We start from the raw sequence: 14,775 nt of genomic DNA, 5'->3' as shown, positions 1-14,775 counted from the left end.
CACCCCTTTCCAGCCCACTCCCCGTGACCACCTCCTGGCAGCACAGGCAGCCACGGACCTCGTGGTGGACTCACTGGTGACTACAGCTCCCCATGACCTGGTCACCTTTCAGGCTTTGAGGACCTCTTGGATCTGCGTCGTACACCAGCACACTGACCCTTCCCCGTCCAGGGTCCCTGGATCCGTAGGAACCCCTCCCCACTGCTGTCCTGTCCTGTTGTCCGTCCCCACACGGCTCCTGCCAGCTCCTGCCGCTGCCCCGCTCCGCTCAATCTCAAGCCCCCTTCCTGCTGCCCTGAGCGCCTCGTGTCTGCCCTGGCCGTTCTGTGCCAGCCAGACGGAGGCAGCCAGGCAGCTCGGCTGGCTCCCCCTTCCCACCGAGCTGGTTCGCCTAGCTTCCTCCTGGTTCCCTGGCTCGGGGTCTGAGCCCTGCCTCTCCTGAGAGCTGGCACTGGACCCCTCCAGGCAATGGCAGTGCCTGTGGCCCCTCGCCGCCATCTCCTGTGCAGTGTGTCTCCTCTCTGCCACACTGCAGGCTTATATGTCCAGGGTCCACCTCTCCCCTAGGGCAGAAGCGTGGGACCTGGGCTGCCATGCGTGCCCGTCCCAGCCCCAGGCCAGGGCGGGGCTCCATGGTAGCTGCGGGAGGGAGTGGCTGCATGGGAAGGAGGCCCTGGGCATTTCCGGGGTGTCTGCTGTGGGCCCAGCCCTTTGCTAGTGCAAACTGAATCCAGTCCCCACAGCTTGTTGGGAAAGAAAGACTGAAGCAAGTGACAGCAACTCAGTGTGACACGGGCAGTAAGTGTGTCCTGTGTGTCCTGCAGCCCTTACGTCTGCATAAGAGGGACAATCCAGGTGCAAGTGACCCAAGTTCACAGTCTGCATCACAGCTCAGCCTTCGGCTTGCCAGGACTCCTACCCCATGACACAGGCTCTGCGGTCAAGCAGATGTTTCTGCACTGCCAGGCTCTGTAACTGTGTGTAAGCACCTCTGCGTCTCTAACCTCAGTTTCTTGACCTATAAAATGGGAACGCTCGTACCTATGTGATAGGCTAAAGCAGACGGGCCCTGTGTGCAATGTGTCTGGTTCACTGTGCAGTGAGTGGTGTGTGTGTGGGGGTCTCCGACAGCTATGCAGGACTGCTGCCGTGTGGTCGGGATGGTGGCATCTCTGGACTGTGTGGTGCCTGGTGAGCACTGCGTGTTGTCAAGAGGACCTGCAAGGATGGACTGGGACAGGGATTGGAGAGAGGCAGTGCGGGAGCCTCACTCATGGGTGCTTTTTAATGGGGTGCAGGGTGCATGCACGGCCCTGCAGCGAGGCGGCCTGGGGAGGGGCTGATGCTGCACCTGCCCAGGTCCAAGGTCAGCTTGCAGGTGTCCCCTAGCTCTGGATTTGGTCGGGACCTAGGTGTGTCCCCAGGCTACCCAGGGGTCTCTGTCCCTGCTTCCGTGGCACTTCAGTAGCACCGGGGTGTGAGGGAACCACGTGACCTTGCCGTGGTCTGCAGACCTGACTGAGGGCTGGGACGGAGCCCTTCACGTCCAGTTCCACCAGTGGCACAGCACGAGCAATTCCAGCAGCGACAGGATGTTAACCAGCTTGGAAGTCCGCAAACAATGCCCTGGACCCGGGGAGCCCCCATGGAACCTGCACCTGGCCTGTCTCACACTGGGTTATAAAAACCTCCCATGGGACGGAGTGGGTGTCAGTGAACGTCCATTGAATCAATTCATTCTTTAATTATTTCAAATAAAGACCACCCTAGAAATACAGGACGTATGTCCCCTGTGCCCAAGCAATGCTTAGACAGCAGTGCCACCAGCCTGGGGCTGGATACCACCCTGCCATACTGTGCCAGGTGGGGGGGTGTGAGGGGGAGACAGGAGAGGGTTGGAGGAGCCGAGCTGGGCTGGGGGTCACCAGCTCCCTGTCCCTTTCCTCTGTCACTGTCCACTCCACGTGACCCTTGCACCCTGTGCACTCGGTGGTGCCCTAAGCCCCTTCCTGTTTGAATGTTGGGGTGGGCACAGTCAGGCGGACTAGTCTTTTGCCATGGATGCATTCACTGATCACATTTTTCCACAGCAAAAATTAGGATACACAGTTTGATGACGGCAGAGAATGTCCCGTCAGGCTGCCCTGGGAAACCCCAGCCAGAAGGTCATGATCAAAGGTTCATTTAAAATGAGAGTGGGGGGAGGCTGAGGCAGGAGGATCACTGTGAGTTCAAAACCAGCCTGGGCTACAAAGTGAGCTGAAGGCCAGCCTGAACTGCATAGTGAGATCCTGTCTCAAAAAGAAAAAATAAATAAATAACTAAAATGAGAGTCGGGTGACCAAGTGACTCTCCAGCTGGTGACCAGCACAGGAAGACAGCTCGGAGCTGGTGGGCGGGTGGAAGGGACGTGTGGCCCTGATGGCACTGCACCAGGGGTGGCAGGATCCCTCCATCCCTTCCCGTGGCTGAGCGCCAGCTGGGAGCCTCAGGGAATGGAGGGGTCTCCCCACTCCACTCTCCACCTGGACAAGCACCTCTCGGACCACACTGCGGCTTCCCCGGGGAGAGCCGTGTACCCCTGGGGTGACCCGGGGCTCGCGCTTGCGTGGACTGCTTGCTGGCAAGCAGGGTCAGGCCTGGGCCGGCTGCCTGCTCAACAGTCACACTTTACCCGGAAGGACTCCCTCAGTCTCTTGGGGAAGAGTTTCAGGCATTCTTCAGCCGTTACGAAGTGGCCGATCAAGGAGCTCTTTGAAGCAGCCGGAGTGTGGGGTGGCGTCACAGCCGGCCCGCCCGCGTCTGAAACAGAGGCAGAATCGTAAGACACCCCGTTAGCGCTGCACGCGCCTCTCAATCCCTCCAGCAGGGCTTTCTTTCCTCCCGCGGCCCAGTTAAACGCTGCCGGTCCGGGCACCCCGAGCTGCGACCGCAGCATTAACCGTGCCATGTGGGATCAGGTGCTTCTCCTCCCCTCAGAGGCCTCTGTGTGGCTCTGAGTTCTTCCAATGGTCTGGACAAGCAGAACCTTCCACACACCTCGTGTGAGCACTGGACAGCGAATGTATCGTGTCTCTATGCAGAGCAGGAGATGGGGTGCACAGGGTCCCCCAGCTATGCAGGTCCACAGGTCAGTGACTGTATTCCGTCCTCTGCCTCCCTTAAGGTGGGGAGCCCCCACCTGAAACCCAAATGGTCCCCATCTGGCCCGGGCATGAGCCTGGGTACACAGTTACAGGACCCCGCTGGGGCGTGCTCTGCACCAGATCGGGTGGGGGTGCTGGGAGGCTGAGGGCATCCTCCAGTCCAAGCTTGAATTTGGCTTCTGCTGCACCCCACCCCAGAGCAGGGGCTGGGCACCGCCTGCAGACACCCTGACCCCTCTGCCATGCCCACCACGGACCCAGCGGGGTCTCCCGAGCTGACTCGCTCTCCCTGCAGGCTCTGGCAGAGTGGGGACTGATCCAGCCAGGCTGCTCTGAGGGGAAGGGGGACAGGCCAGGGGGAGCGAGAGCAGCGCAGGGAGCCTCCCCAGCCCGGGGCTCCCCAGGAAGGAGGCTGCTGGGCAGAGGACACAGAGGAGGCACCAACCCTCTGAAACGCGCACTGCCACCTTGCCTTCCCTGTGCTGCCCCTCAGGACACCCAGGGAGAACGGCAAGACTCCAAAACACACTCAAGTGGGCCCTGTACCCGCAGGTGGAGCCTCCCTTGGGGTGCGCCAAAGTCCGAGTGGGGCCCTGATGCTGAGCCAGCCAGGTCCCTGGACAAGCCACGGTCACCTCCCACAGCCAATGCCACCGAGGCCAGCGGCCAACTTGCAGGGTGCCCACAGCAAAGAGAAGGCCAGTCCCAGGACCCAGCTCTGAGTTTCCCAGCTGTGCCCCAGGCCGAGCTGAGGCCCTGCTGAGAGCAGCAGGGGTGCAGGGCACCAGCGGGGGCACCACTTGCCCTGGCCCCTGGGCAGGAGATGGGCCCCAGGTTCCTCACCACTTTGGGGCCCTGGCTGGGGGATCTCAGGCTCTCCGGGTCCCTGTCGTGGACAGGAAGGCATGCTGCTTGCTTTGCCTGTGGGTGGCATTAATTCTCTGTAACCAGCATCTTCCTGAGGAGAAAACCTCAGGCGTGACGTGTGACTGCGGGAACAGGCTCTGCAGACAACTCAGCACCCCTGACACTCTTGGTGAGCAAACACTTGGGCCAGCTCCGCATTTGCTGCCCCGGTGCCCACTTCTGGCCCTGGCACACAGTGATCTGACAATAGCCGCGGTGCCCTCGGCCCCAGCAGCCTGCTGGCACCAGCAGGGCAGGTCCGTGGGAGAGTGTGGCCACCTGTACCTTCGAAGCCCACTGCGAAATCCAGGTAGCTCATTCCCTCCTTCCTAAAGCCGATTTTTGTAGCCAGCAGCGAATACTGCACCTCATCCATGGGCATCCCGCTGTCTTCCAGCACCTGGCAGGGAAGGGGGATGGTGGAGGGTGGTGAGGTTGGCACCAACACACCCCTCTGCTCAGGATGGTTACCGGCTTGTCCCTACCCAGACTGCTGGGGTGGGGCCTATGTTTGTTGAGTGCATGGGTGACCAAGGAAAGCAGCCAGCATCACCTGCCCAGGCTGAGTCAGCGTGGCACCTGGGCACACCGAGCTTTACATGGCACCAGGGCACAACCTTGGCGTGACGCTTGACTTGGAGCAGCTCCGTGTGGCTGGGACCTGGGCTCATGGTGGCTCAGCAAAGCTTTGCAGGGCGCTGCCACCACCCCGCAGCCCAGTTCATGTGTGTGGTCCCTGCGATGGCTTCTGAGTCCCCAAAGTTATATCCGCATTCGCATGGAGGAAACGCAGACCCAGTAATGTAGGGCGGCTTGAGGAGGGGGCACAGGACCGTCCCTCCGGGGCTGTCCGATGTGGGGGGGTGTCCACACTGTCTTTCCCCCTCTGCCTGGCTAGCCCACCTGCTGACCACATTCCCCACCCTTCCCAGCTGTGCTTCCTCCCAGGCCTGCAGGGGGACTTAGGCAGGAGGGTGTGACAGACCCCGGGCTGCTCAGTGTCACCTGCTGTAGCCCCACCCACCCTGCGACTTGTGGTCCAGCTCAGGACACAGACACAAGTGTTGAGACAGACAGCCGTGCCCTACGCCAGCACCGGAGGCATGCGTTTTTCTCCGCAGCCCCCAGACAGCTTGGTTGCTCGCTTTAAAAAATAACTTTATGTTTTGAAAACAATTACCAATGAATTATTCATGGCAAATTTCTCCTGCCTAGTCCCTTCACAAAAACATATGTAACGGACAGGACAGGAAGGTCTGTAGGCAAGTGTTTCCCAGCCCGGAGGGCTGTGAACGTGGGAAGGGGTGGCAGGGCTCAGGTGGCAGTCCTGGTGCTGTCCCCTGGGGCCTGTGCACGCACACGCCCAGCAGGCAGGAGGTTCCAGACTGGCCACAGATACAGACTCCGTTCTGGCCTCCTCCACCCCGAGGCATAACTTGCGTTTCTAGGGGAACATGGGTTTATCACAGCCCTCGGAGGGAATTCACAGCACAGCACGAGGCTAGGCTGCGCCTTATAAAACAGGCTTATTTTTTTTCCCCAGCACTGGGGACTGAACCGGGGCCTTTGCACTGAGCTGCATCCGCAGCCCTTTTTATCTTTTGGGACAAGGTTTGGTTAAGTTGCCCAGGCCAGGCTCAAACTTGGAACTTCTTGTCTCAGCATCTCCGAGTGCTGGAGATTTCAGGCTCCCGCTATTCATCCTCATCACTTCCGGCATCATCCCTAGGCGGCGTGTTCCCGAGAAAGTCGCTTTAAGCACGACCGACTATGGCCTGGAGTGTTCGGTTCACGGCCTGTGCACTTCTGCTGGCCCTGGGAGGTGAGGCAGGCAGTGGGCTGGTTCTTCCTCACCGCTCCTCATCTGGAGCAGTCGCTGGATCCAGGAGCAGCTCAGGGCCCCAGCGGGCAGAGCCCAGGGACGGCGCTGAGCGAGGACCCGGGCGTTTCGCCACCCAGCTGCTGCAGAGCAGCCTGGCAGAGCCGTGCACGTTCTTGCATGTGACGCTCGTCTGCCGAGCCTCTCTGTGCCGTGCGTGTGGTGGTCTTTGTGGATCTCGGCTCTTGCGGTGCGGTCAGGGGCATCATGCACCAGGAGCAGGAGAAGCAGGGACCTTGCAGCCGCGTGGCCCATCTCTCTGCAGGTCATGCTGCGGTTGCATTTGGCTTGCATTTACATTACTACCAACTCCATCAAACAGGGAGCATCTTGGCTTGGAACACTACTATGCATTCTTTTAAATTACGAAAAACAGTAGTCATTTACATACAATCGGATACCGTCACTTTGAATGTTTGTGCATGCAGGCATGCGCTCGGCACGGGTACTGGGATCCAGGGGCTTGCACCACGCACATGCCAATCCCAGTGCCCAGCCCTGCACGAGCACCCCTGACTGCTTAGCATCAAAGCCTGGGAACCTCCTGCGGCATTATGTGCAGCAAAGAGGGGTCTGCAAGGGGTTTTTTGTTTTTGTCTCATTTTGTTTGACTTGAGAAGCCCACTTGGTTCTTCCAGGAGCCTTGGGCTGCACATGAAATTCCAAGGTGACAGGCTTGACTGGCTTTGGTCTCCTGGGAGGGTCAGGGTCCTTGTCCTGCCGGAGACCTTTGCCCCTTCTGGCCTCTGCTGTTGCACCTGCGAGGCTAAAGGTGGCCGGATCAAGCTCTCTGGTGATCTATCACTTTTCTCACCTGCTTCAAGGATCCCTCTCTTGGAGTTCAGTTTTCGCAATTTGTCTGATTTTTCTCTATTCATTCTCAAGGTTTTCTCAGCTCCTAAAGTCTATCATTTAGGCCTTTCACCCAAACCGAGAGGCGTGGCCCTTAGCTCTTCCCGAGTTCTCCTCTTGTGAGTCTTTCTCTTGTGATTCTCAGTAACCACAATTAGACCTTTGCTAGTACCCTGCAGCCTGCAGGCAAGCCTCTTTACGTTTTCATTTTCACCTTGTTCTCTCTGCTTTGGTTTGTGGAACTTCTCCTGATCCTGCTTCAAGCTTGGAGTCTTCTTCTTTGTTCTGTGGCGAAGCCATCCGGTTAGATTTTTACTTCATGTCTTATTTTTTAGTTCTAGGTTTCCTCCTCCTTCTCCTCATCCACCTCTTTTTCTTCTTCTGAAGTCCTGGGACTTGAACCAGGGCATTTAGACTGATCTATACTGTCAAGCCTTTTTTATTTTGTACCGGATCCTGGCAAACTGCGCAGGCTGGGTGTGTCAACGTGCAGTCTTCCTGCCTCGGCCTCCCAGCCTGCTAGTATAGAGGTGTACCCCGCCCCACCTGACTTCCATTTGGTAGTTCTTACAATTGTAGTTCTCTGACAAGATTTCCTGTATTTTCAACCATTATGGATGCATTTTCCCTTGTATCACTAAGTGTTTTTATAAGAGCTGCTTTCAAGTCTTTGATGGTGTCTTAGTGATTTTCCTCATCACTGGTTGACATCCACAACTTAAAGGAGAGGTTTATTTTACTCTAGGTTTGCAGAGATTTCAGCCCATAGTCAGCTGGCTTCGAGGTAGGGTAGCAGGGCAGAGGGGCCAGGCAGAGGGGAAACAGCTGAGGGCATGGGGGCTGGAAGCAAACAGTGAGACCAAGGGAGGGACTGGGGGACACAGACCGCCCAGGCCACCCCTCGCCCCAGTGGCCCACCCCTCCGACCAGCCTCCACCCCCCCAATCACACTGAGCCATAAACCCACCAGTGGGCTAATCCAAAGATGAGTTTCACCCCAATGGTCCAATCACCTCCCTAGAGTTCCACCCATGAGTGCATAGCTGTTGAGGGGCATCCAGATGTAAACAGTAACGATGGTTAATTTCAGTCCTGGTCACCTTGGAGACTTTTCTCCTGAGAAAGGTCACATTTCCTGTTTCTCTGGATGTTAAGGAATTTCTCACTGTTTCCTCCACATTGTGAAAGTCACCCACGGTGAGCTGACTGTGCACTCTGCTGTGTTCCTCCAAACAGTACAGATTTTCTGTGTTCTTGTGCTGATTTGAGGGGGCAGGAGACTTGCCTAGAGTCACACCGGAAAACCTTCTTTTCGGACTCTTTGGGATGTAGGCTGAGCTCCATTTCAGAGTGTTGACTGATCCTCGGGTAAACCATCTGCAATCTTCCCTGTGCATGGGTGGCTCAGGGCCAGTCTAAAATTCGGGAAGAATCTACACCCAGCATTTGGAGAGCCTGCTCATCAACACAGCCGCCCATAGACACACACCTTTACTATCCAGTGACACGGGCTGTCCAGATGTACTGGTCAGATTTCTGTCACTGGGACAAAGTACGTGACAACTGCAAGCTAACTCGGGAGGTCTGCCTGGCCTGTGGTGTCAGAGCTTTCAGGCCACAGTTGGCGGGTTCCAATGGTGAGGCAGACAGGAAGGGGAAGAGGCAGAGTGGCAGGGAGCGGACAGACTCTGAGGTCACCCCACCATGATCCGCCCAGGCATGCCCAGGGGTGTGTGTAGCCCATCTCCTAGGTGTCTCTTTACGCTGATCAAGTTGACAGTCAAGGGGAACCATCGCACCAGAACTCCTCCCTCTAGATCTTCAGGCCAGGAAGACGATTGCTCTGCTGCTGGTGTTTTCTCTGCCCTCACTCAGGTGAAAAGCTAGAGAGTGTCACCCATCATCAAGAGCTGACTCCCCTCCAGAACCTGCTGGCTTCCACATCTGGGGGTGGTTTGGCGACTTCTGTAGTAATTGTTTACCTCGTTCTCTAACACTGCCTGACGTTAGATGTGGTGTCTCTGGGAGGGCTGGTCCAGGGGAGGCTTCTTTGGCCATCCTGGAAGGGGGCTCCCAGGAACCCTTGCTGGGTTATTATGGTGGGCAGGCCCTAAAGATGTAGGTACCGGGGCTGGGGATTTAGCTCAGTGGCGTAAGTGCCTGCCTTGCAAGCAGGCAGTCGTGAGTTCGATCCCCGGTACCGATAAAAAAGGAAAAAGAAAAAAAAAAAAAAAAAGATATAGGTACCAGGGCCCAAGAAAAGCCTTCCCAGTCCTCTCCAGCCTGGGCCACGCGCGCACACACACATGCACGGACACACAGAATCTGACTTTCCACACCCCCCACCTTCTAACGCAGACCAGTCCTTCGTACTGGCTGAACACACCACAGGTTCCCAATTACTACTGGACAGACAGGTCACCTCTGCATCCCAGGAGCACCAGGTCCATCGCTGACTAGAGGGGAGGCAGGGACGTTCATGCACAGGCAGCTCACCACACTCGCTGTGGCATCAGGAAGGATTCTGAGTCCCACTGCGAGAGTCCACACCCATGCACACACCTCAAGGAGCTTACTCGGCCCTGGATGGCCGGTGTCAGGACCTGGGGACAAGACGACACTGTCCTGTGACGCACACAGAAGGAACAGGAGGAGGGACGGTGCCGAGTGGCAGGGCTCGTGCCGTGACTGGGTCACTTCACCAGGTGTGGATGCTGGGTCTTCAGTTCCTCAACTGGGAATTCTCTAGACATTTTGTGATCCAACTACAGAGAGTCCTGGGTTTCTTGTTCGTAAGCGATGGTGTTTCGATTTCTTCACTCATCTCCAGTCAGACGAATGAAACAGGCACACGGGGCTTTGTCTCTGTAGAACTGCAGGTGCTGGCTCCCCATTCCAGCGGAGGACCTGCCGCTCCTCCACCCCAGCCACCAGCCCACAGAGCTGTGTCACCAGGGCTGCAGGTGGGGCCGAGATCAGCTGTGATGACCGAGGGAGGCACAGGAGACCACGAGTGCCACGGCGGGAAGGAGCGTGCAAGTGGCAGAGATCTCTGTACTCGGGCAGAAAACTCCAACTCTTTAGGTGAATGCTCCCGGGAACACCCGGACCCCCTCATCCCCCCCGAGACGGAACCTCTGAAACCAGCAGGAGGTGAGCAGCTGTGAGCAGGCCTGGTCTGTGAGGCGGTTTTGGGTTCTGGGTGAGGAAGGAGTTGTGGGTTTCCCTTTGTGAAGAGCGGAGCTGAAGCTGAGGGACACAGAGTATCTCCAAGAAGAAGAGGGGAGACCTGGCTGGTGGGGATCTCTGTGGGGAGGGTGTTTCCAGCACAGAGCCAAGGGCAGAGCTGGCCCCACTGTACTGGGGACCATGGGTTCACAGTGGTTAATTTAGCATCCTTCCCATGAACTCTCGGGATGGGCCATCCTCTCCCACCTACTAGGACTAAAGCAAAACTACCAAGATGAAATAGCAGGCTCCAGAGGAAGACCCTTCTTAGCGTATGATCATCTCTACCCTGGGTTACCCCAGGATTACCCGCTGGCTGCAGTGCCCTCGAACTCTGAGTCTTCTGCCAGCCTGGAACCTCCCGCTGGGCCCCCATCACTGCATGCACCCACTGCTCTGTGCACACCCCATACATAGCGGCCAGTTTGGAGGATCTGGGTCTGTCCATCCCGAGGCACTGACCACCCAGCCCCCCATCCTGCATTCCTAAATTTGTCCCAGTTTCTCATTTTATCCTTCACTGTACCCCTCAGACAGGCAGCTGGGGATCTTGGCCAGGTCCCCGATACAGGGCTCGGGCCTGGCACTACCCAGGTAGGAAGAAGAACCTCACAACAGAGGGGGTTTGACGGGTGACACAAGAGGGCTGTGGCTTCCCTAGGCTACTGGGCTAGCATCTGAGAGCGAGGGGACACATGGGTTGGACCGCACCGGATGACACCAGCTCCAGGCTCAACCCTAGGAGCCACGGAGAGCGCCAGGTCCAACCTCAGCATTTGCAGCGGGCTGGATGAAGACAGTGAGTGGCTCTGGTGGGTGTTACCACCAGGGATGCGCGGGCCACTGACAACAAGCCAGCTAGGCACTCAGATCCAGCCGTGTGGCAGGAGCTCTGCATTCACAGAGCACAGAGGGAGATGGCAGAGCCCGAGCTTGGGGACCATTTCCAGAGCTCGGTCTGCAGCTTCCTCTCGCTGACACTGATGGCCAGAAACCGTGGCTTGAATCCTGGTTCTCCCCCGATTGTGGGAAAGTCCAGTCCCAGGTCAGACCTGTGGGGTCCCCACGTTCGTCTCATCCAGTCCACAGGGGATGTGACAGCACTACACTTCCAAAACCGCCCCTCCTTCCGCCGTGGTGCCCAGCATCGGACCCCAGACAGGGGGGCAGTGTGCTCGCAGTGACCTCGAAGCTCACCACGCTGGATTTTCCTTCCTGTGCGGTTGCAGGCATCACGATGACGATGCTGATGCTGGCTTGACTTTGTTGCTTTGCTTTCTCTTTAAGTACATGGTCCCCACAGAGCCTAAAGAGTCGGAAATCATGTCTAGATGGCACCAGATGACACAAGAGTGACGGACGCCGACCCTCCCAGCGACCTTTAAAACTGTGAGAAGAGCCGGCCTCCAAAGCCCAAGGGAACTCCAGGCATCGCTGGCATCTGGACCAGAGGCGACCTGGCCGGTGGGTGCGAGGTGTGAAGTCGCAGTGCTCCTCGGAGAACCAAGTCAGTATCTTGATGACAAATTCGGAACACTGGGGACACAGCACACAGGGCCCAGCTCCTCCCAGGGAGGTGCCCCGGGGTCCTGGCAGTCAGGTCAGGTTTAAAGGGCAGCAGTGATGACGAACCTTGGGGCCCGAGGCTCAGGGACGCCCCTACTTTGGGGGCTCCAGGGGTTTTTGTCCCCTCTGGGCTCTGTGTTCCTGTACATCGGTGTTCAAAAGGACACAGGCTTTTAATAAAGAAACTTAGTGCAAGTCTAATGATGGTTTCTATAGCAAACCTGGGACCGCGGCAGGGAGGTGGGGGGCTGGACAGGAGTTTAAGTTTCATGCGCAGAATACGAGCCTGGCCCTAGAAGAGCTGAGAACAGACGGAAAGAGAGAAAGAGAGTCAAGGAAGGACTCGTTTTGCTAAACTAAAAGCCATACTGCACTGGCACAGAAACAGGTGAACAAGTCAGCAGAACGGAAGGAAGCTTTCAGGTCCCGAACCCGGTGCAGTAAGAATCCCGAAAACGGCAAAGCCAGCGGTTCTGCCCAGCAGGGAGACACAGAAGAGCCCAGCCCTGTACCCTAAAACCTGTTCATGGGGCGCACACAGTTACAGTTTAAAAATAAGACAACACAGATTCTTGCAAGAAGCCAGTTGAAAAGGTAAGTCAAGGATCAGAAATGCAAATGAAAATAATGAATATAATTCTGACGATCGTGTGCTGGCACACAGTAAAAGTTTTATTACACTGAGGTGTGGTAAACATTCGGAGCTTGGGGACTCCCGAGCACTCCTGACAGGGATGACTCTGACAGGGTCTTTGGAAATGTAATACGGTAATATGCATTAAATCTTTAAATGTGAGTACTGTGTTTTTATAAACAGTAAGATTTCATAACAAAATAAGAAGATAACAATAGTATACTGTGTATCATAATCTTGCAAGAAGTTACTCAAGATAGAAGACATAACCAAAAAGGCTCCTTACAAATAAGAAACAAACAGATACTGGCACACAACCTTCTTTGCAATGAACTAAGAGAAACTAGAAGAAATGAAGTAAGTTAGCATATATATGAGATATTTCTGAAACAGTAGAACAGGTCATTTGAGCAGTTATTGGAACTTCTCCCCTGACCTGCTTGTCTGTCTTCTATTTTGCTCTTTATTTGTGTAAGTACTTTGAGTTTCTCGTGTGAGAGAAGCCGTGCAGTATCTAAGCTTGCGGGTCTGATGATTTCACTCACTCTGTCCTCGGGGCTGGGGAGTTAGCTCAGCGGCACCAGCGCCTGCCTGGCAAGCACGAGGTCCTGAGTTCAGTTCCCAGTACTGGGGAAAAATTATGGTCTCAAGTGGCACCCATTTGGCTACAAGGGTTGTTTACTTTCTTTACGGCGGTAGCACTCCGCTGGGTGCGAATACCGCTAAACGTGAGTCCCTTTCAAGCTGGAAATACCACTCCGTCTACAAGCAGAGACTGCAGCCGCCGTGGTTCGCAGGTCACAGCGGACGAACCCACGTGAGAGACATTGTGGGCAGGTGGCACCCCCGGGGCAGAAGATGCGGGAATTCCCTGCCGTTTCCACTCAGTGCTGCTGTGAATCTAAAGCTTGTCTTTAAAAAAAGTATTAAAACAAAATCCGTTCCTTGTTGAAGACTAGGGGAGGCTGGGGGTGGGCGAGTAACAAACTGTATTCATCCAGAATTTGTTTCAAAAAGGAAAACAGGAGGAGGGACGTGGTTGTAAAAAAAAAACTACAACATTTTAACGGCAAAAGACGTAAGTGTAATCAACAGGAGGACGGGGGAAGGCGTGGGAAGCGTGCTGGAGCTTGGACTGATCATTGTTAACCGAGCACTGCCTGCCACTGCCTACGGGGCCGGGAGGCACAAAGCTAGACAGACGGTGAGGTCCCCGCCTCACGTGCCAGGCCGTATTTCAAGGTTTCACATGCTCTCCTGTATGTGGAATACAGGGGGAAAGAGGTGGAAATCGGGGCCATCAGAGATGGGGTGTAGCAGGGTGGACACGAGCAAGGTGCGTTCTGTGCGTATGTGAACTGTCAGGATGGAACCTATCGCGCTGTGCTAGACGCACTGCTAAAAAGTCACCTAATCACAATAAAACCAACTGCAAAGTCAGTAATCAAAGGTAAACTAGAAAGCTGCAAACCACACTTTCTTTTTGTCTTTTTGAGACAGGGTCTCGCTATGCAGTTCAGGCTGGCCTGGAGCTCACTTTGTAGCCCAGGCTGATCTCAAACTCACAATGATCCTCCTGCCTCAGCCTCCCGAGTGCTGGGGTTACAGTCACGCACACTCCACCTGGTGAGATGCCCTTTTAAAGATAAACCATTTTTTAAAAAAGAACAAAATCACAAGGGAAATGAGAATGTATTTGGGACTAAGTGACAATGAAGATTTGCCAATAATTGTATAAGGTGGCTGATTCTATACTTACAGGGAAAGATACAGATATAAATTGGTACATCAGAGAAATAGAGGCTGAAAATCAGTGATCTAAAATGTAACCTGGGAAATTAGAAAAAGCAAGTAAAACTCACATCAAGTAGAAGAAAGAAAACAATATACTGACAGAAACACGTGAAATATAAAGCAAATACATGATAAGGAGAATAATGATACCAATAAAGCTGTTCTCCTGAAAAGCCGAATAACCCTAACACAGTGACAGACCTCAGCTCCGGGGTGGATCTAGTATTTGAGGGCCAGTAAACCCCGCTGACAGGAGTAACCGGAAACGCTTCAGAGAGCCAGGGAAGCAGTTGGGACCCAAGGTACTCCAAGTCCAAGGGGGTGGGAATTTCCAGGGTGAGCTCAGCTGCTCCCCCACCTCCACCCCGCCTCCCCAAAGATTCTGGGAGTGATGCTGGATGGAGCAGTCAGGTTGGTTTGCAGAGGTCGCACCAGCAAAGCTCGCGCTGGTCACAGGGCAGAGCCCTGCAAAAACCCAGAGGCTCGCTGCAACCTGGCTTCCCCTTCTGGACTGGGGCTGCTCTGTGGGAGGCGTCCCCACACTCCTGGAGCACTGGGGAGACAGAGCCCAGCAGGAACAGGGCCCCGGGCCGGCCCCAGAGCAGGGGTCAGCTGGCACCGTTCAGCAGTCCCTCCTGCCCTGGACACGGGCACTGCCCTGTGCCAGGAGAAGCCAGGTAGGGCCTGGGTGCCCTTCACCAGTCACCAGGGAGGGGTCGGCAGCCGCCCGATTGCCACCCAGGGAAGCTCAGCGCTTCACAGCCTCCCGC

The 14,775-nt window shown here is 55.8% G+C and overlaps 1 protein-coding gene across 1 annotated transcript in view; it reads right to left on the bottom strand.

The window, feature by feature from the left end:
• Positions 1 to 14,775, bottom strand: part of Efcab6 (EF-hand calcium binding domain 6) — a 212,828-nt gene that overhangs the window by 75,445 nt on the left and 122,608 nt on the right. The window contains exons 19-20 of the mRNA XM_013153159.3: positions 4,338 to 4,452; positions 2,675 to 2,802 (exon numbers count right to left, since the gene is read on the bottom strand). Coding sequence (XP_013008613.2) covers positions 2,675 to 2,802; positions 4,338 to 4,452 — 243 coding nt within the window. The remainder of the gene's footprint in view (positions 1 to 2,674; positions 2,803 to 4,337; positions 4,453 to 14,775) is intronic.

The sequence above is a fragment of the Cavia porcellus genome, unplaced genomic scaffold (genome assembly GCF_034190915.1).
Source record: "Cavia porcellus strain 051 isolate PalLab524CR breed Dunkin Hartley unplaced genomic scaffold, mCavPor4.1 scaffold_40, whole genome shotgun sequence".
NCBI classification, from domain to species: domain Eukaryota; kingdom Metazoa; phylum Chordata; class Mammalia; order Rodentia; family Caviidae; genus Cavia; species Cavia porcellus.
The sequence above is the reverse complement of the archived record's forward strand: the minus strand, read 5'-3'. Positions and strand labels throughout refer to the sequence as shown.